General features: G+C 42.3%; 1 protein-coding gene across 3 annotated transcripts in view; it reads right to left on the reverse strand.

The window, feature by feature from the left end:
- The window catches only part of GRHL2 (grainyhead like transcription factor 2), a 190,753-nt gene that overhangs the window by 24,749 nt on the left and 141,349 nt on the right, over positions 1-24,655 (reverse strand). For all 3 annotated transcript variants that reach the window (XM_047783503.1, XM_047783502.1, XM_047783501.1), the window contains exon 12: positions 20,158-20,189. In XM_047783503.1, the coding sequence (XP_047639459.1) occupies positions 20,158-20,189 (32 nt within the window). The remainder of the gene's footprint in view (positions 1-20,157; positions 20,190-24,655) is intronic.

The raw sequence follows: 24,655 nt of genomic DNA on the forward strand, positions 1-24,655 counted from the left end.
GTTCCCCTTCCCAAGGGCCCACATGTCCCCAACCGGCCAGTTCTGGTGGCTCTGAATTTCCTCCTGAAGAACCTGTCCTCTAGGCACTCTAGGGAAGGAAAGAAGGTTCAAGGAAGGAAAATGGGAGAATAGACTGTCATTGAAGAGAAGTCACTGAGGCTCAGTGGAAATGAATCCGCCTAGTATCCATGAGGATGCAGATTCAGTCCCTAGCCTCGCTCAGTGGGTTAAGGATCCAGCGTTGCCAAGAGCTGCAGTGTAGGTTGAAGACATGGCTTGGATCCTGCATTGCTGTGGCTGTGGTGTAGGCCAGCAGCTGTAGCTCTGATTCAATCACTAGCCTGGGAACTTCCATATGCTGCAAGTGCAGCCCTGAAGGACAAAAAAAAAAAAAAGAAAAAGAAATAAAGAAAAAGAAAAAAGGGAGAATAGTCACTGATGCTGAGTATCATGGACTGCATGTGTGTCCCCTCAAACTCATATGCTGAAACCCTAACCCACAGGAGGATGGAATTAGGAGGTGAGCATTTTGAGAGGTAATTGGGCCATGAGGGTGGAGCTCGCATGATGGAATGTCTTTATAAGAAGCGGATGCCCTCTCTCTTTCTGCCAGGCCAGAAGAGGATCCTCACCAGACACCAAGCATACTGGCACCCTGATCCAAACTTCCAGCTTCCAGAACTGTGAGAATTCATTTGATAGTTAAGCCACCTAGTGGATGCTATTTTGTTATAGCAACCCATATCGACTAAAACACTGAGAAATGGTCCTGTGTGGAGTCTTACTGTCCTTAGAGCCCTCGAGAGTAGGTGTAGGTTTTTAGAAATTTTTACTCTCTTGGGATTCCTGAAAGCAGGCACATGAAGCAATGGCACGTAGGCAGTTCAGCAGAATTGGTTAAAACATGATCTCTGGGTCCAGACTACCTTGGTTTAAACCCCTGCTTTTCAGTCCACTAGCTTTGGGAACATGGACAATTTCTTTAGCTGCCCAGAGCCCCAACCTCCTTGTCTTTAAAAGGAGGTTGTTGAGAGAATTAAATGAATGCAACATATGTAAAGCAATGACGAAGCTGCTTGAAACACTGTAGATACTACTGAAGTGTCAGAGATGATTGTGATAATTAAAGTTGAGAGAGGCAGGATCAAGGTGGTGTAAGAGCAGGATGTGGCGCTCACCTTCTCCCACAAACACTTCCAAAAAAAAAATCTACATGTAGAACGATTCTCACAGAGCACCTACTGAATGTTGGCAGAAAACCTCGGACTTCCAAAAAGGGCAAGAAACCCTCCACATAACTGGGCAGAACAAAAGGAAAAAGAGAGAGAGAAAAGAGAAAAAAAGGAATCAGGACGGGACCAGCACTCCTGAGAGGAAGCTGAGAAAGGGGAAAGAAATCTATACCCTGGGAGGTCATTGAACTGACAGGGAGATCAGCTGAGATGGAGGGGGAGCCTCAAAGCCTTGGAGAAAAGCACAGCAGCTGGTCTGAGGTGAGGAGGACAAAGCAGAGGGAGAGCTGCATAGACCATCAGTACCACCACCCCATGCACCGCTGAGACACTTGGGCAGGGCTGGGCATGGAGACTCGTGCTATGGAGCTCAGACCAGGAAGAGGACTAAGGTTGCCTGTGTGGAAACAGCCTGAAGAGGCTAGGGAGTAGGAGGCCAAAGGGTGCAGGAGGAGGCCTGGGCCCACCAGAGAAGCAAGGCACCACTGCTGGGGAGGGTGAGAGGAGGAGGGGTGGGACTGCCATGGAAACTTCTTTCACTGGGCATGTGTGGGCTCTCAGGCAACAGGACACCTCTTGTGTGGCCTACACTGGTGGCTGCAAGCTGCCACAACCATCTGGGACTCCAGAGGTGGGCATGGCCCACTACCATTGAGGGTCCTTTGATCAGGCACCATTTGCAGTCCCAATCAGCTCAGGGGTTGTCACCGTGGAGGGTGCTGCAACCAAGTGCTGCCTGCTGCCCCAACATCCCAGGAAATGTATATGCCCCACTGTTGCTGCTGCCAAGGGCTCTGGGCACTGTTCTCAACTCCCTGAAGGCCACTGTCACTGCCAAGGGCCCTGCAACCAGAAGCAGCCTTTTGCTCCCACTGCCCTGTGGGACCCTGACACTGCCAAGGGCCTAGCAACCAGGTGTCATATGCAGGCATCATCCCTTGCCCCCACCTCCCTGGAAGCACAAGCAGGCCATGCACCTGCACACTACTATTAAGAGGGTAATACCCAGCACACACTGGGAAAAGGACAACAAGCATCCAAATCAAAAGCAGCCCTCATGCCAAAAAACTATTAAGCCCTCACAAGCTACTCAGAGATGCTCCTCATATAATTTGCCCTCCTAGACTACAGTAGACAACTGTTTTCCCTAAACTCATAGAGTAAGAGAAAGATAAGCAAAACAAGGAAGCACAGGAACCATTCCCAGTTTAAAAAATAAGAAAATTCCCCTGAAGAAGCAAACAATGAAGCAGTTCTCTGTGGTCTATAATGAAAATACTGAAGGAATTAAGAACAGCTATCAACATTAATGCAGATTACTTTAAAAATGAGCTAGAAACCATAAGGAGGAGCCAAGAAAAATTAGAAAATTAATTTGCAGAGACAAAAGCTGAGTTAAAGGCACTGAATGGCAGAATGAATAATGCAGAAGAATATCTGAATAAGTGATTTTAAAGATAAAATAATGGAAATCACCCAATCACCCAGACATTTGGCTTTCTGTCTGCTGTCAGAATAGCAGGCAGAGGGAGTTCCCATCGTGGCTCAGTGGTTAATGAATCCGACTAGGAACCATGAGGTTGCGGGTTCAATCCCTGGCCTTGCTCAGTGGGTCAAGGATCCGGCGTTGCCGTGAGCTGTGGTGTAGGTCGCAGATGCGGCTTGGATCCCGAGTTGCTGTGGCTCTGGCGTAGGCCGGTGGCTATAGCTCCAATTCAACCCTTAGCCTGGGAACTTCCATATGCCACGGGAGTGGCCCAAGAAAAGGCAAAAAGACCAAAAAAAAAAAGAATAGCAGGCAGAAAGCCAAATGGGGGAAAAAAATGAAAGCAATATAAAAGATCTATGGGATAATATAGAGTGTGCCAATCTATGCACAATAGGGATTCCAGATGGAAAAGAAAAAGAAAAGAGGATTAAAAACATATTTGAAGAAATTATGGCAAAACCTCTCCAAATCTAAAGGAAACAGATACCAAGATACAGGAAGCACAGATTCAAGCACAAGTTGAATCTAAACAGACCTACATGAAGACATATTACAATAAAAATGGCAAAAGTTAAAGATAACAAGGGGATTCTAAACACAACAAGAGAAAAACAAAAAGATAATTATAACAGAACCCCCCCCCATAAGACTATCAGCTGATTTCTCTATAGAAACACTACAGGCCAGAAGAGAGTGGCAAGATATATTCAAAGTTCTAAAAGGGAAAAACTTGCAACCTGGAATACTTTACCCAGTGAGATTATCATTTAAAATAGAAGAAGTAAAGAATTTCTCAAACAAAAAACTAAAAGAATACAGAAATGCTTAACCTATCCTCAAAGAAATATTGAAAGGTCTCCTCTAAATAGGAAAGAAGTAAGAAGATGTAGAATGGGGTAAATCACAATTGGAAAGTAATCACTTAAATAAGCCAGTATACAGATCAAAAAGAAAGAAAAAAAAAACCTATTTGTGAAAGCAATGATAAATACAAGGAACAGTAAAAGGATAAACGTGAAGATGTAAAAGAAGACATCAAAATCATAAAAATGTAGAGAAGGAGAGTAAGAAAATATAGACTTTTTTAAAGAATGTGTTTGAGCCTATATGACTATCAGCCTAAAACAAGCAGCTAGAGTAAAGGTAAACATACTTGATAAACAGGACAACCACAAATCAAAACCAAACAATACATTCACAAAAACCAAAAAGAAGAGGACACAAACATAAAATAAATGGAAATCGTCCAACCAAAAAAAGAAAAAGGGACAAAGGAGAAACACAGAATCAATTGGAAAATGAGGTTAAAAAAATGTAAATAAATACATATTTATCATAATTACCTTAAATGTCAATGGACTGAATGCTCCAATTAAAAGATATAAAGCAAAATACTAAATTAAAAAAATAAGAGCCTATAATATACTGACTACAAGAGACCCACCTTAGGGTAAGGAACACACATAAATTGAAAATGAGGAGGTGGAAAAGATATTTCATGTGAGTGGAAATGACAAGAAAGTGGGAGTCACGATACTCATATCAGACAAAATAGACTTATGAGAAAAGATAAAGAAGGACACTATTTCATGATAAAAGGATCAATTCAAGAGGATATTATACTTATCAGTATATATGCCCCTAATATTGGAGCACCCAAATACATAAAACAAATACTAACAGATATAAAAGGAGAAACTGGTGGGAAGACAGTAACGGTAGGAGATTTTAACAACCCATTCCCATCAATAGACAGATCTTCTAGACAGAAAATCAATAAGACAACAGAGATCCTAAATGACACAATAGATCAGTCAAACTTAATTAATATTTTCAGGACATTATATCCAAAAACAAAACAAACAAAACAGAATACGCATTCTTTTCAAGTGCACAGGAAACATTCTCTAAGATTCACCACATACTGGAGCACAAAACTAACATTAACTGCAACAAATTTAAGAGTATAGAAATTATTTCAAGCATCTTCTCTGACCAAAATAGCATGCAATTAGAAGTCAACCACAGGAAGAGAAATGAGAAAAAACTGACTACATGGAGACTAAACGACATGCTACTAAAACACCAATGGATCATTGAAGAAATCAAAAAAGAAATTAAAAATACCTTGAGACAAATGACAATGAAAAGACAACCATATAAAACCTATGGGATGAACCCTGCCATAAAGCAGTTCTTAGAGGGAAATTCATAGTAATAGAGGCCTTCCTCAAAAAAACAAGAAAAATCTCAAATCAACAATCTAACCTACCACCTAAAAAGAATTAGGAAAAGAAGAATAAAAAAACCTAAAGTCAGTGAAGGAAGAAAAGATTAGAGACGAAATCAATAAAATAGATTTAAAAACAATAGAAAACATCAATAAAATCAAGAGTGTTCCTTGAAAGAGTAACCAAAATGGACAAACCTCTAGCCAGACTCACCAAGAAGAGAGAATCACCTGACCCCAAAAAAAGAAATGCAAAGGAGAAATCTTGACTGATACTACAGAATAAAAAAAAAAAAGAGAGAGAAAGAGAATACTATAGTTATATGCCCACAAATTTGACAACCTAGAAGAAATGGACAACTTTCTAAAAACATACAGCCCACCAAAACTGAATAAAGAAGAAACAGATCATTTGAACAGACCAATCACTAGAAATAAAACTGAATGTGTAATTTAAAAAAAAATTCCCTATAAACTAAAGTCCAGGACCAGATGGCTTCACAAGAGAATTCTATCAAACATACAAAGAACTTGTACTGATCCTTCTTAAACTCGTCCAAAAGATTGAAGAAGAAGGAACACTCCCAAAGACAATCTCTGAAGCCACCACTACCATAATACCAAAACCAAAGATACTACCAAAAAAGAAAACTGTAGGCCAATATCTTTGATGAATATAGATGCCAAAATTCTCAACAAAAATTTAGCAAACCAAAACACAAAAAGATCATACACAACTAAGTAGGATTCATCCTAAGTTCACAAGGATGCTTCAACAGATTCAAATCAATCAATGTAACACACCACATTAACAAAAGTAAAAAAAAAAATGATAATCTCAATAGATACATAAAAAGCATTTAACAAAATTTAACATCCATTTAGGACAAAAACTCCTCCCAAAGTGTATATGGAAGGAATATATCTCAATGTAATAAGCCATTTATGCAAACCCATTGCCAATATAATACTCAACAGAGAAAAGCTGAGTCTTCCTGCTAAAATCTGGAACAAGATGCCCACTTTCCCCACTTTTACTCAACACAGTATCGGAAGTCCTACCCACAGCAATCAGACAAATAAACAAAGAAAGGAAAGACGGAAGGGAGGAAGGAAGGGAGGAACGGAGGAAGGGTATCCAAATTGGAAGAGAAGAGGTAAAATTGTCACTATAACAGATGATGTGATACTATATATATAAAACCCTAAGGACTCCACACAAAAACTGCTAGAACTGATTAAAAAAATCAGCCAAGTAGCAGGATACAAGACTAACATTCAGAAATTGGTTGCATTTGTGTATACTAACAATGAAATGTTAGAAAAAATATTTTAAAATACCTTTTAAAATAACCCCCTCAAAAAAAAACCTAGGTATAAATCTGACTAAGGAAGTAAAGGATTAAGTTGAGAACTATAAAGCATTAATAAAGAAACTTAAAGAAGTTTCAAAGAACTAAAAAGATACCCCATGTTCTTAGATTGGAAAAATTAATATTGTTAAAATGGCCATACTACCCAAAGCAACCTATAGATTCAATGCAGTCTGTATCAAACTACCCACAACATTTTTCACAGAACTAGAACAAATAATCCAAAAATTTATATGGAACCAAGCACTATTCACAATTGCCAAGACATGGAAACAACCTAAATGTCCATTGACAGATGATTGGATTAAGAACATGTGGTATATATACACAATGCAATACTACTCAGCCATAAAAAAGAACGAAATAATGCCATTTGCAGCAACATGGATGGAACTAGAGATTCTCACACCAAGTGAAGTAAGTCAGAAAGAGAAAGACAGATACCATTGATATCACTTATATCTGGAATCTAATATATGGCACAAATGAAACTCTCCACAGAAAAGAAAATCATGGACATGGAGAACACACTTGTGGTTGCCAAGGGGGAGGGGGAGGAAGTGGGATGGACTGGGAGTCTGGGGTTAATAGATGCAAACTATTGATAAGCAATGAGATCCTGCTGTATAACACTGGGAACTGTATCTAGTCACTTATAATGAACACGATAATGTGAGAAAAAGAATGTATATATGTATGTGTGAGTGGGTCACCTTGCTGTACAGTAGAAAATTGACAGAATACTGTAAACCAGCTATAATGGAAAAAATAAAAATCATTATTAAAAAAAATTTTAATGGAACCATTAAAGACCCAGCAATCCTGAAGGAAAAAAACCAAGGAGGAGGCATAATTCTCCCAGACCTCAGACAAAATTACAAAGTTACAATAATTAACAGTGTGGTATGGGTACAAAAACAGACATACAGATCAATGGAACAGAATAGAGAACCGAGAAACAAACCCAGACACCTGTGGTCAATTAAACTTCAACAAAGGAGGCAAGAATATAGAATGAGGAAAAGACAGTTTCTTCAGCAAGTGGTGTTGGGAAAACTGGACAGCTGCATGTAAATCAATGAAACTAGAACACACCCTCACACCATGCACAAAAATAAACTCAAAGTGGCTTAAAGACTTAAACATAAGACAAGACATCATCAAACTCCTAGAAGAGAACAGGAAAACCATCCTCCAACATCAACCTTACAAATGTTTTCTTAGGTCAGTCCCCCAAGGCAATAGAAATAAAAACAAAAATAAACCAATGGGACCTAATCAAAATTCACAAGCTTTTGCACAGCAAAGGAAACCATAAACAAGGCAGACTGTGGAATGGGGGAAATATTTGCGAATGACAAGTGCTTAATCTCCACAATACACAAACAAGTCATACAACTCAACAACAAGAAAACAAACAACCCATTCAAAAGATGTGCAGAAGACCTAAACAGGCATTTCTCCAAAGAACACATACAAATGGCCAGCAGGAAGATGTAAAAATGCTCAACATCCCTAATTATTAGAGAAATGCAAATCAAAACTACAATGAGGTACCACCTCATACCAGTCAGAAACACTATCATCAATAAGCCTACAAATAACAAAAGCTGTAGAGGGAGTAGAGAAAAGGGAACCCTCCTACACTGTTGGTGGGAATGTAAATTGGTACACCTACTATGGAAAGTAGTATAGAGGTTCCTCAGAAAGCTACATATGATCCAGCAATCCCACACCTGGGCATATATCTGGACAAAACTTTAATTCAAAAAAAATATATGAACCTGTATGTTCATAGCAGCACTATTCACAATTGCCAAGACACATAAAAAACCTAAATGTCTATTGATGGATGAATGGATTAAGATGTAGTCTAGGAGTTCCCGTCGTGGCACAGTGGTTAACGAATCCGACTAGGAACCATGAGGTTGCGGGTTCGGTCCCTGCCCTTGCTCAGTGGGTTAATGATCCGGCGTTGCCGTGAGCTGTGGTGTAGGTTGCAGACGTGGCTCGGATCCCGTTGCTGTGACTCTGGCGTAGGCCGGTGGCTACAGCTCCGATTGAACCCCTAGCGTGGGAACCTCCATATGCCACGGGAGCAGCCCAAGAAATAGCAACAACAACAACAACAACAATAATAACAAAAACAAAAAAAAAAGATGTAGTCTATATACACAATGGAATACTACTCGGCCATAAAAAAGAACAAAATAATGCCATTTGCAACAACATGGATGGAACTAGAGACTCATACTAAGTGAAGTTAGAAAGAGAAAGACAAATACCACATGTTATCACTTATACGTGGGATCTAAAATGTGGCACAAATGAACCCATCTACAAAACAGAAACTGACTCACAGACATAGAGAACAGACTTGCGGTTGCTGGGAGGTAGGGAGTGGGATGGACTGGGAGTTTGGGGTTAGTAGGTGCAATCTATTACATGGACAGAATGGATAAGTGATGGGGTCCTACTCTATAGCACAGGAAACTATATCCAATTTCTTGGGATAGACCATGATAGATGAAAATATAAGAAAAGGAATGGGAGTTCCCATCATGGCTAATATCCATGAGGGCGCAGGTTTGATCCTTGACCTTGCTCACTGGGTTAAGGATCCAGAGCTGCCATGAGCTGTGGTGTAGGTCACAGATGCAGCTCAGATCCCACATTGCCGTGGCTATGATGCAGGCTGGTAACTGCAGCTCTGATTTGACCCCTAGCCTGGGAACTTTCATATGCTGCAGGCACGGCCCTAAAAAGACAGTAATAAATAACAATAATAATAATAATAATAATAATGGAATGTATATATGTGTGATTGGTCACTTTGTTGCACAGCAGGTATTATCACAACATTGTAAATCAACTACACTTCAATAAAAAAATGTTGCAGAGATTTGAGGAAAACAGATAATTGCAGAAGGGCACATAAGGCAGACAGTTTAAAAGGTTTCCATCTACTACCAAATAGCAAATAGTTGAAACTGCCACTCTGGCCCAATTTAAGGGCTAAAGTTAGAAAGTTTCCTCCATGGAGACTTGCACATCAACCCCAAGCTTCCAAGATGCTATAAAACCCTGCTTTAAAGCCAAATCCCTATTGGCATCATTGGCATCAAGAAGCTTTTTACCAATTCTCAAGTCGAGCTAATGATGGGGTCCAGTGGTAGAAAAAGCACGTGCTATGAAACTGTGGACAGTCCAAAAAGCATTTCTATTAATTCTAATAGTTTAAATTCTTAAACCAACCAGACTTTTTTAATTTTAACTTTTTTTGCCCTTTCTAGGGCTGCTCCCGTGACATATGGAGGTTCCCAGGCTAGGTGTCAAATCAGAGCTGTAGCCGCCAGCCTACGCCAGAGCCACAGCAATGCAGGATCTGAGCTGCATCTGCAACCTACACCACAGCTCACGGGAATGCCGGATCCTTAACCCGCTGAGCAAGGCCAGGGATCAAACCCTCAACCTCATGGTTCCTAGTCGGATTCGTTAACCACTGAGCCACGATGGGAACTCTCAACCAGACTTTTAATTTACAATCTCATACTCTAGCTGGTCCAAAATCATGTTTATCATTCTTTAATAAGACCATGTTTTACAAACACTTTTCATCTCCTCAGTCAATAATGGCTCTTCTGAACACTCTGAGAGCCAGCAGGGCAAGAATCAACCCCACCCCTATTTCAGTGATGACTAAACTAAGGCTCAGGGTGTTATATGTCATATGCAGGGCAATGCAGCTAAAAAGTGAAACAGGCTGTTGAGCAAACCCAGCTCTGAGGGACAACGTCATGATAAAGTATTCAATAAATCTGGAGTTTCCGCCATGGCGCAGTGGAAACAAATCTGACTAGGAACCGTGAGGTTGCAGGTTCGATCCCTGGCCTCGCTCAGTGGGTTAAGGATCTGGCATTGTGGTGAGCTGATGTGGCTCGGATCTGGCATTGCTGTGGCTGTGGAATAGGCCGGCAGCTGTAGCTCCAATTTGACCCCTAGCCCGGGAACCTCCATATGCCAGAGGAACAACCCTAAAAAGGATTAAAAAATAAGTATTCATTAAATCTGAGATGATGATGAACAAGGGAGGGTATGAAAAGTGATATTAAGAGTTGGCATTTTATTTTATTCCACAGTAAGTCAAACCAGGGAAACAACTAGAGGAAAAATTCAAGTTCCAGGTAAATATATGTTTTAAGAGTACTAAAACTTAGTTTTAGTACTATATTCCCCTCACTTTTTAAAAAAAATCATAAAAGCTGGTCATATTATTCTGGAATAATGTCTTGGAACTGGACTGACCATGACCCCAGGAGCAGAAGATTAAAAATCCATTCACACAGCTGTCAGTGACCAGTAGGTTAATAATGGGTAAATAGCCTGACATATCACGAGACACTCGCTCATGCTGTGTCAGGGTTGCTAAACTAGTGATTTTCTTTTTCTAGGCAAGGAAGGTTTATTTATATTTTTCCAGTCCTGCTGACTTTTGACGGCACCCCATTCTGATCCACGACAAACTTTTCCATTAAAATAACATCTTGGATAAACCACATTTCTCTTGGGAGATCAGAAATGCTTTTTCACACTTTCAAATCTATAAACCCAGGAGGAGTCAATAAGCTTGTGTGGTCTCAATTCGACTGTGTCATTTCTTTTCAAAGCCAAGTAAGAAAAGAAGGGCAGAAATGACTGCCCCAATTGATAGATGGAAAGAACACAGATTTCAGGTCCCCTGATGCCCTGTCCAATTGCACTGGATTGTACCACAAAAGGACGAGAAGGAAGAAAAGTGCTTTCTCTGACATCAGTCCCCGTACTGTGGACACAATGTGTGATTAACATGTGGAGGGCCTCCAGGTCCAGCAGCCTTGCGGGGTCAACCTCGGGGAAAGCAAGTCCCCAAGGTATAAACAAAGGACGGCTAAGTTTCATCAGAAAAAGTCTGGGTAGGAGTTTGGGTCTGAAGCCTGGGGCTCTGGCCACACGTGGGAAAAGTCATGAGGAACCCTACCTGCTGGCTGAGCTGCTCTCAGCTTCGGTGCCTAGAAAGGGAGGCGCCAAAATAAAGCACAGAGTTGCAGGCAACGTGGACACACGATGGGTTTAGTTCACAACTCTGCTTGGGGCCTATGTAGCCTAATGACCACGTGTTTCCTAAATAAATTAACGTTCCTCCCCCTCGTCAGCCTCAGAAAAGAGGAGGTCCTCTTAAGTCCTCACATCATCTCTCACATTACAGAGGAGAATCCGAATGAGTTTATTCCCAACAATAAGTCCCTCTTTGGGATAGAACCTATCATCCCAAAATGACCTTCACCAACGCTAAGTTTGCGGGTAACAACAGCCTTCATCTGACACTAATTGGCAAAAAAAAAAAAAAAAAAATCAACAAACAAACCCCACATATATTTAGTAAGGATATCTGTGGTTAAGAGCTCACAATTGAAAGTAGCAAGTAACTAGGTCAGTAAGCCCCAGAAGGCTCCTTTGAAGAGGAAATACAGGAGGATGGTTTTAAGAGGAACTGAAGTTTCTCAGATGTCTGTCGTAGCTCATGGCAAACCAAGCAATATTCCAGCAAAGAACAACGTGACGGTACGTACACCTATATTGTAATCTTACTGAGGGTACTGGCGCCTACGGTTGAGTCAGCCAGACTGGAGAGGCTGGGATCTCAGAGGAGTAAACTGCAGAGAGGTGAGCTGAGAGTCCATGAGCCACTTTGATCTGGAAGTGATGCCCCTTCTCAACGGAGAGTGGAGGGTGGTAGATCCAGCGGAGGCGCGTACCAAGAGGTTTGCATGTTTGGCGATCTCGCGATGACAAGAGACACAGAAATTGGTGTTTAGGGCCGCTGAGGGATTCAGGACTGATGGGAAAATGTCCATCGAGTCGATAAGCACAGAGAAGTGAGCCAGACCCTGTTGTGTTTCCTTCCCAGTATTTGCCAAGCTCTTCAGCAGCTCAGGACAAGAGACTAAGAAGTGAGCAGAAAGCCCTTGACGAGCATAACTGGTACTAATAGAAGAAGCTGATGAAAAGCTGCTACTCTGAGAGATGGGAAACAGGATTTTCATTTCTTTATATATTTTTTAAAAATCCCTTGTATATTTGATGCAGATTTGAGTATTACGGGGTGGATTTTTTTAACTGCAATCTCTAACAGTAAAAATAAAAACATAGCCATTGAAAAAGGGGGTGGGCTTCTTATAATGGCATATGAATCAACAATTATCTTGAAATAAAAGGATTAATTAAAAACAGTTTTGATATGAGAGGCAACATGGTGGCAGTCACTTATGTGACTATTTCTAATGTAAGAATCAATACTTGTGGCTTAGGATACAATTTCTGAAGACAGTCCCACATACACGGATTTAAAAGTGTTGTATCTCAACTTTGAAGATGGTAGAGAAGAATTGCCTTGACTAAACAGCATGAGATGACATAAAAAGTACTTTTAGTTTTGAAATACTGATGTCATGAATTGTGAAGAATTTGAATAAAACTTTCATAAATGTCATATTTTAGACATTTGTTATGCTTTAAAGGTATGTTAAAGCAATTAACAAAGTAAATATCAAGAGATCACTGAACTTTTGGCTGTATTCATAAATGTCTACCTATTCAAATCTGCCCAAAAGCTTTAATTTATATCTTCATTCTTCTCCATGGGAAACTGGGGAAATTGCCTTATATTTAAAATCACCTAATAGCCCACCATACCTTACATCTCATGGTTTGCATAGCATCCCTGAGAACCTCATCAAAGAAAAGTGCTTAGTTCTCCAGGAAATTGTTCCTTTCAGAAAATAGGGCAGGATTCTAGAAAAACTTCATTTTGTGCTAATGAACACGGGTGATGACTTCTTAGGTTTAATATCCTGTTGATTAAATGTACTCACTGGTGATTGGCTAATAATCTCTGACTTCCCTTAAGGGTACTGAATTTTGGCCGAAGTCTTCTGGGTGGAAGATGATCACCCAGAACTGCCTCTTTCTCAGCCACACTGTAACCAAGCTCATGGGATTGGCCAGGACTTATGCTGGGGTCACTCAAGGGCTGATGAGTGAAGTCACTTTGGAGGACTGACCTTTGAGCAGGGATGGAACCAAATTACAAGGTGGCCCTGTCCAGCGTTTGCCTTCTTCTGGCTTTTGTTTTCCTAGAGCCGTGGCCTTTCAGATTATACAAGGAGGTCCCAAGGGAGATAGCGCCCTGCCTGTGAGAAGAAGCAATAAGAGAAATTCTTGGAGAGGACTGTGGTCTGAGTGTCCTAAGCAGCATCATGGCAACGGCAAGTTCTTGGAGAGAAGCCACTGTTTTCCAGACACAGAGTTGCCCAAATTTGCCAAGGGTCCCCAGGGTTCCAAATGCAGTGCTGAAGCCACAGAGCATCTATACCTCACTGCAGGCTGGGAAAAGGGACACCTCAGTAAGGACCCGTGTGGGCAGAGGATCATGGCAAGAAGGGTTTTCCAGAAACTAGAGTCAGATGGACAAATCCCCAGAAATAACGGAAATAGACTTTCTCACCACGCATGATATTTGCATATCAATTTACATATTATTTCAGGGAGTATAAAGCCCTTCCTTTTTCCCTAAAACAGCCATTCATGAATCCCTGGTTAAGACCTCAACTCTACAGAGTGTTCTTGTTGTCTGACATGTTCTTGCTGTTCTTTTTCATCTTCCTTTCTTCCATTTCTTTTTTTGTCTTTTTGCCCCCCACCCTGCCCCCGCCCCCGACCCTGAAACATACGGAGTTTCCCAGACTAGGGGTCAAATGGGAGCTGTAGCCACTGGCCTATACCACAGACACAGCAACACAGGATTCCAGCCCCATCTGCGACCTACACCACAGCTTATAGCAATGCCGGACCCTTAACCCACTAAGCAAGGCCAGGGATCGAACCCATGTCCCCATGGATGCTAGTCAGGTTCATTAACAGCTGAGCCATGATGAGAACTCCTCTTTCCATTTATTCAGAGCGTGAAAAGGAACCTGAACAATAAAAATAGCTATGTTTTTGGAAAGCACCTTCTATTTTCATTATTTTTTACATCCTAATGCTTCTAATAACTCTATCAGGTAGGTATTAACATGTGCTATTTTTAGATGAGGAAACTGAGAAAACGCAAAAAGTTGTCTTAAGTTACAAAACTGTAAGGTCAAGGCAAGACTCAAACCACTAGCTCTAGAGCAGTGGTTCTCAAACACTGCGGTGCATTAGAATCACCCAGGGCCTTTTAGAAAGTCCCCATGCCTGAGCTGTACCCCACCACCAATGAAATCAAAATCCCTGGGGGCAGTGCCTCTACATGAGTATTTTTAACTTCCCAGGTTGATTCTGGTACACAGCAAGAGACCTGCTGCGAAGAGCCGGTGTCCAAAAGCCTCTGTATCTAACTGTTGTAGCCCTGCCCAAGAAACACGCTTACATGGGGTCCCCAAATTCAGCATCCTAAGTCACCCCAAGTGCTTATCTTTAGACAGGGGGCAGAAACAAACAGGTGTTCCTCTTTATGTTTAGTTTAAGCACTTAGCTGATGATGGCTCCCCATCCTACCTCATCTGAATTTTCTCTAGTTTCTCTCTTTAATTGCCCTCAGGTTTGCTGGCACTTCAGGCCAAAAAGCTCTCCTCCTTGTGACCAAGTCTGTGTCTGGCCACCACTCTGGCTTTGGAGTTGCTGGGAGAGGGCTCTGGTATGCTGGGCAGACTGTCTCCTCCAGCTGGCGGCTGTGTGAATGAGCTCTCCAACACTCAGTGAGATGCTTTAAGATGCACTGATTATACCTGGCAGGAGAGAGAGCTAACCAGACAGTCCTGATCTGATGAAGGCTATGCAAATGCCAGGGAAGGTGGCACTCCTCTGGGCTGGAGGAACTGACCCCTTCTGCCAGGTACTCTCATCTGGGCTTGTCCCAAGCTGGGTCCTACACTCCAAAGTCCTACATTCCTACACTTTATCAAGGCCAGAGAGCCATCCCGCTGAGGGCCTATCACTCAGTATCACCTTGGCAGCCGCAGACCAAGAACTAAGAGGGGGGTTAGGGATAGGGTGTGATGGCTAAAGGTAGGTGATAGGAGCGCAGCTAGACCCAAGTTCAAATCCCGTCTCTCTCACTTACTAGTTGTGTGGTTTGAAACAAGTCTCTTGATCTCTTCAAGTTTCAGTTTCCTCATTGTAAAGTGGAGGAAATTACAGCGTCTTCCCTATGGGAATTTTGGAAGAATCCAATAAAATAATACATATAAAGCATCAGTATAGTGCCTAGCCAAGGCATCCAGGGATGTTAATTAATACTTTTACATATAATGATAGCCAAGTACCTACTGTGTATTGACACTGAAGCTCCAGGGCCGCCCATATTACTCAATCAAACTCTAATTAGAAGATGTGTTAAGAGTAAGAGACTTGGGCCTCAGGCTTCAGGCTTATGCAATAAAAGAAGATAATTGTTACAGACAGGCCAAGCCAAGAATTAGAAGTAGGTCAGCTGGCCCCCTAAATGTCGCCAGCTTGTAAGGAAGGACAGTTAGGCTGAGGTAGATCCTCGAGCATGGCCTGCACATGCAGGAGTGTTCAGGCCCCAGGCCTTTCTCCGTCATAATGCTCAATTTTCTCATGAGAGATCTTACAGATGGTCTTATGTAAAATCCTCATTTTATGATGGAGGCAAGTGAAGCCCAGAGGTCAGGGAGGCGGTCCCAGCCTTCACGCTGGTGAGCAGCAGCCCAGGAGCAGAATATGGGCTCCCTCAGCCCAGTTAATGTTCTTTCCATGGCGCCACCCTGTCCCTTGTAAAGTATGTGAATAACAGATTAGAGCTGATAGTGCTAATCACTTCTGTTCCTTCCCGACACTGGAATATACTACCTCTGTGCTAAGATTAAAAAGAACAACCTAATTAGATATTTAGAAAATCAAGATCTTAGAATTTAGAGGTCAGATCCTAGATGATCTTCTGCCTGGAACCAACTAGGGAATTATTAGGTTCTTTTGAGAGTCTCTATCCTTTAGGACAGGGGGTGGCACACTTTTTCTGGAAAGTAAACATTTAGGTTATAACTGAGTTTCTGTACTCAGCTCTGTTGTAGCACCAAGGAGGCCAGAGACAAGACACAAGGAATTAATGTGGCTGTGCCCCAATTAAACTTTATTTATGAGATCTGAATCTCATAATTTTCAAGTGTCATGGAACATTATTCTTTTGGATGTTTTCAACCATTTAAAAATGCTCATAGTACAAAACGAAGTAATGGGTCTTTTTTTTTTTTTTTTTGGCCACACCTACAGCATGTGGAAGTTCCTGGATCAGGAATCAAACCTGCACCACAGCAGTGACTCAAACTGCTGCAGTGACAGCACCAGGTTCTTAGCCCACTGAGCCACAAAGACTCCTGTTGGGCCTTGATTTGGTCTTTAGGCTACAGTTTGCCAAGCTTTGCTCTAGGAAATGGGCTTGGGAATATCTGGCCCACTTATTTCACTTTGAACTATTTTATAAGTAAATATGTTAAGTGCATAATTAGGGAAGTCCTGGTTTGACTATAGTTTGAAAAAAATGATCTAGAGATTTTAGTTATACATGTGTAATTAAGGCAAACCAAGATTTTGGCTGTACACACGCAACATAATATACATGAAAAGTGCAGAGGAAAAAATGGCGACAGAGAAGTAAGATGTGAGGTTCACCTACTCCCATAAATACATTGAAAATGCATCTATATATGGAACTGTTCTCACAGAAAATTAGCTGAATGCTGACATAAGAACCTAGGATTCTGATAGAGCAAGAAAAGCACGAAGCTGCATAGTTCAGGGACCAGGAACTGTCAAAGATGACACAAATAGACAGAAAGATATACCATGCTCCTGGATTGGAAGAATCGATGTTGTCAAAATGACTATACTACCCAAGGCAATCTATAGATTCAATGAAATCACTATCAAATTACCAAGGACATTCTTCACAGAACTAGAATAGAACATTTTAAAATTTGTGTGGAAACATAAAAGATCCCAAAAGCCAAAGCAATATTGAAAAAGAAAAACAGAAATGGAGGAATCAGGCTCCCTGACTTCAGACAATATTAGAAAGCTATGGTTATCAAAACAATATGGTACTGGCACAAAAACAGAAATATAGGTCAATGGAACAGGATAGAAAGCCCAGAAATAAACCTGAGCACCTATGGTCAACTAATCTATGACAATGGAGGCAAGAACGTAAGTGGAAGAAAGATAGTCTCCTCAACAAGCGGTGCTGGGACAATTGGCAAGCTACATGTAAAAGAATGAAATTAGAACACTCTCTAAAACCATACACAAAAATTAACTCAAAACGGATTAAAGACCTAAACAAGACCAGATACTATAAAACTCCTAGAGGAAAACATAGGCAGAATGCTCTTTGACATAAATCACAACAACATCTTGTTTGATCCACCTCCTAGAATAATGACAATAAAAACAAAAATAAAATTAAACTCAGAAGCTTTTGCATAGCAAAGGAAATCATTAAAAAAGAAAAATAAAAAGACAACACACAGAATGGGAGAAAATCTTTGCAAACAATGTAGGAGACAAAGGCCTAATCTCCAAAATCTATAAACAACTCATATGACTCAAAAACAAACAAACAACCCCATTGAAAAATGGGCAGAAGACCTAAATAGACATTTCTCTGAGGAAGACATATGGATGGCAAACAGGCACATGAAAAAATGCCCAACATCACTAATTGTTAGAGAAATGCAAATCAAAACTACCACGAGGTATCACCTCACAGAGATCAGAATGCCATCATTAACAAGTCACCAAATAACAAATGCTGGAGAGGGTGAGGAGAAGAGGGTACCCTCCTTCACTGTTGATGGGAATGTAAATTGGTACAATTTACACTATGGAAAACAATATGGAAGTACCTCAGAAAACTAAATATAAAACTACCACATGATCCAGCAATCCCACTCCTGTGTGTATATCCAGACAAAACTTTCATCAAAAAAGATGTATGTACCTGTATGTTCATCACAGCACTATTCACAATAGCTAAGACATAGAAACAACATAAATGTCCATCAACAGATAAACAGATTAAGAGGATGTGGTACATATACACAATGGAATATTATTCATCCATAAAAAAGACAAAACAGTGCCATTTGCAGCAACATGGATGGAACTAGAGACTCTCATACTAAGTGAATAAGTCAAAAAGAGAAAGACAAACACCGTATGATAGTGCTTATATGTGGAATCTAAAATAGGGCACAAATGAACCTATCTACAAAACAGAAATGGATCATGGACCTGAAGGGCAGACTTGTGTCTGCCAGGGGGGAAAGGGGAAGAGAGGGGGCTAATGGGGAGTTTGTGGTTGGTAGATGCAGATTGTTACATTTGGAATGGATGGGTGATGGCGTCCTGCTGTACAGCACAGGAAACTGTACCTGTCTCTAGTAAGAACCTGATGGAAAAGGGGGGGAAAAATGGTTGTGTATGGGTGGCTGGGTCACTTTGCTGGACAGCAGAAATTGAAGGAACACTGTAAATCAACTATACTTTAATAAAAATTTTAAAAATTTATAGAAAAAAAGAAAAATGAATGGAGAGTTCTAGATTGCGGTAAGAGAAAAACAACATCCAGGTCATAAGAAGAAATTATTCTAATACAAGGTCCCATTCATGTGGTTCAGAACATGTTTATTTCTGAGAGCCAATTTTAAGGAGACTATGAGAAAATTGGGTGGCATCCCCGGAGGGGGAATTGAGATGCTGGAAAGTAAATCTATGCTTGAATGAGGAGCAAAGGGGGAGATTTATCCAGAAAGCAAAACTGGAGCCCACGGGTAGAAGCTGAAAGAAGGCAGTCATCAGTTCAACAAACTTTCTAGAGCTGGAATTATCCAACAGTGTAATGAGCTATCTCACGTAGTGAGAATATGGAGAGTATTCCCATCGCTTGAGAACATTCAAGTAGAAGCTGGCTGACCACCTATCAAGGACGAGATATACTATGTTGCATTGCCTAGGAGACAGAGTCAGCTAAATGACCTTGAAAGTTCCTCTTTGGCTGTAAAATTCTAGGAGTCCACACAATGAGACAATGAGTTAATGGACAGAAAGGCAGTCTGCAGAGAATCAATGTGAAGACACTGGGAGCCTTCAGTGCCCCAGGTAAACCCTCTTTTACCTATAGTCCTAAGAACAGTGACAAGGTTCTCAGCCTTCCCAGCTCCCATCCAAACCAGCCTCACCACTAGCCCACCCAGCTCCCTTTGCAGAGGGCGGGCTTCGGGAGGTTTGCGAGGGTGGCCCAGACAGGCACTAAAAGTAGGACAGGCTGTCTCCTTGGCTCCTGCCTCAAACCCAGCTCGATCTTGTTTGGGGGCCAAAGATTTCAGTAATGGGATTATCAGTGAAAGAGTGGAATCAAAGAGCTCTATCATTTAGAAAAATAGCTGTTCATTGTGGGATGGATATCATATAAAATTGGATTGTGATGATCATTGCACAACTACAAATGTAATAAATGCATTGAGTAATAAAAAAAGAAAAAAAAAAGAAAAATAGCTGTTCAAAGGCAGGTCGTGGGCAGCAAAGAGGGGCAAAGAGAGACACGGAAGGAGGACGCTACTCCCCAGCCTTCTTCCAGCCAATCCTAAGTCAAGTCTGCCCGAGCTCTGGGTCCAGAGCTGAGGGGACATCCCCCCCTCCCCCCACCCCACCCACACTGCCCCCCCAACTTGGGAACCCACTTCTTCCAACGTGAACTGACTCTGAGCATTTAAGCGGAGGGCCCAAGGGGCTTACCCTTCTCGTTCATCGTCCGTGTTGTAGTAGACCTGTGGAACAAAACAGAAGGCCCACTGCAGGTCAGACAGGAGAAAGGGAAATACATCAGGTGAAGCACAGGCTTTCCTAAAGCGTTACGCTGCCTCTTACAAAAGACAGAAGACAGATCTGTTTAACGATGCTGTGTGTGTGTGTGTGTGTGTGTGTGTGTGTGTGTGTGTGTGTGTGTGTGTATGTGTGTATCTAAGGAAATAGAAATTTAACCTCTTCACAGTCTCCCTAGGGTTAACTCTGAGATTATAAGGAAGTAAAATTGGAACTCTGATTATTTCTAGCTCAAGTCGGTCTGATCAGATTACCTATAGCCCTCAGCCAAAGCTTGCTTTTGACATTAAGGAAATACTTTGGCAAGATCTAAAAAGAACTGTTTAGAAAGGCTATAGAGCAGGGTCCGTGAGTAACCACCCTCACCGGTCCACAGGTGAGCTGACCAGTGTGCTTGGGTGCCGGAGAGGAGCAGGAGGGTTCCACGGCAGTAACCGCAGGCCTCTGTTTATTCCCCAAGGGGAGCTGGGTTACCCTGACAACCCACAACCCACAAAAATTTAGGCGTCAATGTCTTCAGGCTAGGAATGCGCATTTAGCTCTAGGAGGTGTTCTGGGCAGAAGGAAAAGAGACTTTTTCAGGAGGTCAGCCCGGCAGGCGGCAGAAGCAGATTTGAAGACCAGATGAAGCATCCTTGTTTTATGCAGCTCTGGAAATCCAGAGGAGATCTGCTACATAGGGCAAGTCCTCCTGGCCTAATTATTTGTGCAAATTAATTGTGGTCCTTTCCTGGGCTTTAGCCATGTGTTTCAGGACCATTTTTTTTTTTTTTTTTTGGTCTGGGTGAAGCAAGAACAAGACTCAAGTTTGTATCCAACAGTCACACGCTTGACATCAGGCGTTGCCTCTGGTTCTTGTACTTTTTGTCACTGTTCCTGCCCTGGCCACCTGGGAGAGAAAGACGGCTGTACCTTGACTGACGCCCTCTGTGCAAGCTTCTTCAAAGGCTCCTGGCAGGTCCTGGGCTGCTGCCAAGCCCCAAACTCGGTTATATAACAAAGCTGGCAACCTGGAGCTCTTTGGGAATGAGTCATGGTAGTCATGAGCTCGGATTTCTACCAGGAACTTTTTCCTCTTAAATTCTTTAATGTCTATTGTTGTATTGTACAGTGAGTTTCTTCTTAAACAGAAAACAATGAAGGTAAGACGTTTCCTCCACAGCCTCCCAAGTTTCAGTGGAGCATCGGGGCATCTGTCATTGGGATGTACTAGCAATGGGACCATCTGTTTAAATGTGCATGGAGCGACCCACAGAGCGAGGGAGCCTGGGCCATAGCACCAGACACACAACTGGATGTGGGGGAAATTTCCTGATGTTGGCCTGTTTTGTGCTGGTTTCTTTCAAGGTGGCATGATGCATCTGCCCAGCCTGAGTGTACACAGGGCCATGGAGAGCTCTCTGCAAAGGTGACTGGTGACCCAAACCTGGAAGCAGCCTTCTCTTAAGCATCTTCCTGGCCTGCTGAGCGGCCTCAACACTGTCCCTCTCACCTGGCGCTGTCTTTTCTCCTCCTGACATGCAAGGACCCACTGTTTCTTCCCAGTCTGCTATAGGGCTTATGGCACAAATTCACTTTTTTTTTATTTTTTTTTTAAATTCACTTTTTAAACAGTGTTCCTCTCAAACTTTAGAGTGCCTAAAAACTATCTGGTGGACTCGTCATCAGTGCAAATTCCCAGAACCCCCTTCACAGATTTTAGTTTGAAAGCCCTGGAATGGAACTGGGACACGTGAATTCTTTTTTTTTTTTTTTTGTCTTTTTAGGGCCACACCCATGGCATATGGAGGTTCCCAGGCTAGGGGTCTGATCAGAGCTGTAGCCACCGGCCTACACCAGAGCCACAGCAACACCAAATCCGAGCTACATCTGTAACCTACAGCACAGCTCACGGCAACGCCAGATCCTTAACCCACTGAGCGAGGCCAGGGATCGAACCCGCAATCTCATGGTTTCTAGTCGGATCCACTTCCGCTGAGCCGCAATGGGAACTCTGGGAATGTGAATTCTCATCAAGAACACCTGTACTTCAGGGGAGCCAGTTCACAAGCCACAGATGAGGACACGGTTCTTGAGGATGTGCAGGAGGAGTGTGTCCTCCTTGGGTTTGGGTGCCCTGAGGAAGACTGATGCCTGCAAGATACCCGGGATGCGGAAGGCTGCTGCCTCTGCATCCCTCGGTTTCTCCCCAGTTCCCCTCATCGCTTCTTCCCAAAGGCATTCCTGACAAAAGCCACAGTGAAGATCAGGGCTTTGGGGGGGGGGGGGGGGGGCGGGGGGCGAGGGAGGCCGAGGATCTCCCTAGTGGCGGCACGTTGGGTTCATGCCCTCATAGGAGTTTTTGACAACCATCTGACAACTATTTCGATCCATAAGCGAATCAATGAGATAATGCCAGAGCAGGGGACCCGTGGGCTGACAGGAAACGTACCGCTCCCCAGCCCATGTCTTTGGGAGACCATAGCTGAGGTGACTTCAGCATGGCTCAGGTGCTCACTGACCATGAAAGCAGGATAGCTACCGGGGCTGCAGTGGTGCAGGGCTGCCACGTGGCTGACTTGGCCAGGCTCACACCTGCAGTGGTCACTGAGCTGTGCCCTGCCACCTGCCTTCTGCCCCCATGGCCCCTGCTTTCTTGCAGTGAAACTGGCCTGGCTTGTGACCTGCTGCTGCTGACTTTTCTTTTGCAGGGCAACGCCAGCCAAGCCCTGTCCTGTGCCCACTTGTAAACCACAGCACTGCCCCATTCCATCCTGCCTCTGGACCCATCTCCCAAGGCTCCTAGCTCTTCCAAGAAAAGGCAGCCTTAAGTCCAAGCCAGCCACCCAAGGTGTTCCTTTCCTTGGGCCAAGCAACTCGATCAACTACAGGATGTTCACACATCATTCCGGGCACAGAAGAGTGTGTTCCTTTGTTTCCTAGAGCTCAGGCAGGCTCCCTCACTGACCCCCTTAACTCTGACTCCAAGGCCAGAGGGGAAGCCTGAGGCGCTGCAAGGATGGACCCCAGGCAGCAGAACTTAACTTCACTAATGCCCTGGGGGACGCTGATTGGACTGCTTTGCAAACTGCTGAAACCAACAAACTGTAAAGTTCCGTCTGATTCAGCCATAGGCTAGGAGCCCAGCTCAGGACATGAAGAGGCCAAGTGAGGCCAGAGGACTGACGGTCAGGAGTAGTCAGATTTGGTCACCTTTCCTTCTAAGATTCATTTACAGCTTTGTGTATTTCAGAGAAATCTTGCCAAGGAACAGGTCAGGCTGTCAGCTTGGACGTGGGCTGAAGCCAGAATCACGACAGAAAACAATAGGAACAATTTAACTCCATTATCCCCTCTCTCGGAAGGTGTGGACAGTCAGCTTCAAAAAGTCCCCATGAGCAAAGACTGCGAATACACAAATCACCACTATGTTCTCGGGAATGTAAAAAAATACATCAATAAAACTAGGTGCTGGCACTCATATCCTAATAAATCATAACATACGTCCTTTTCCTCTTTGTGTCCTTTTCCTATCAAACAAGTAAGACAAGATGGGAATGTTATATTTTGGTGGAATGCATGCTAAGATAAAAAACCATGGGTATTTTGTTACCATATTGTGTCAAGAACAGCAACCAAAAAGCCCGGGTTTTACCACTGCTTTGTCTCATACATATAATAAAATGACATGGAGGACAAAACAGTCCCAAGAAAAAGTTAAGACAATAATGAGTTCTCCTCCTGGACTAAGGTCAATTTCAATGATTGTCTGAACACTTAGAATGGAATGTGTCAGTATGCACCTCTTTCTAGAAACAGACCTTTTCTCAGAGGACTCCGAGTTTGAAAGAAAACTAATCAACACACAAGTCACTAAACCCAAGTGGTTTGGTGAAAGACGATCCTAATTCTAGGGGAGTAATTTTTTCACACAATTTTAATTTATCACATAAAATCAATAATACTAAAAATATTACCCAAAAAATCATCCATCTCATAGCTCTACTCGTCAAGTATCACCATTTTTCTTGTTCAGATTCTGGATGAATTTGGAATCATGATACAGACAGAAATGGATAGTCTACATTTTTCCTCACAGAACATTATCCTAACTAGTTCCTGTATTGCTACATAGTTTTCATAATTATATTTTATTGGCTGCATAGTATTTCATCAACTTGAGTTACCATAATGAGGTAATTATTGGACGTTTATGTCATTATAATATTACCTCTATAATTTCACTTGTAGATATACCTAGAACATGGGAATTATTTTTAAAATATTTTTTATTGTCTACAATCTTATTTTTCTTTTGGCATAAAATAATTTTCCTATCCAACGGTGACTGTTAATTTACTAAGGGAAAATTTGCTAATAGAGTTTTATTTAATCAAAGAATTTTTTGTCCTCTTGTGCAACCTTCTAAAGT

The sequence above is a fragment of the Phacochoerus africanus genome, chromosome 6, assembly GCF_016906955.1.
Source record: "Phacochoerus africanus isolate WHEZ1 chromosome 6, ROS_Pafr_v1, whole genome shotgun sequence".
NCBI classification, from domain to species: Eukaryota; Metazoa; Chordata; class Mammalia; order Artiodactyla; family Suidae; genus Phacochoerus; species Phacochoerus africanus.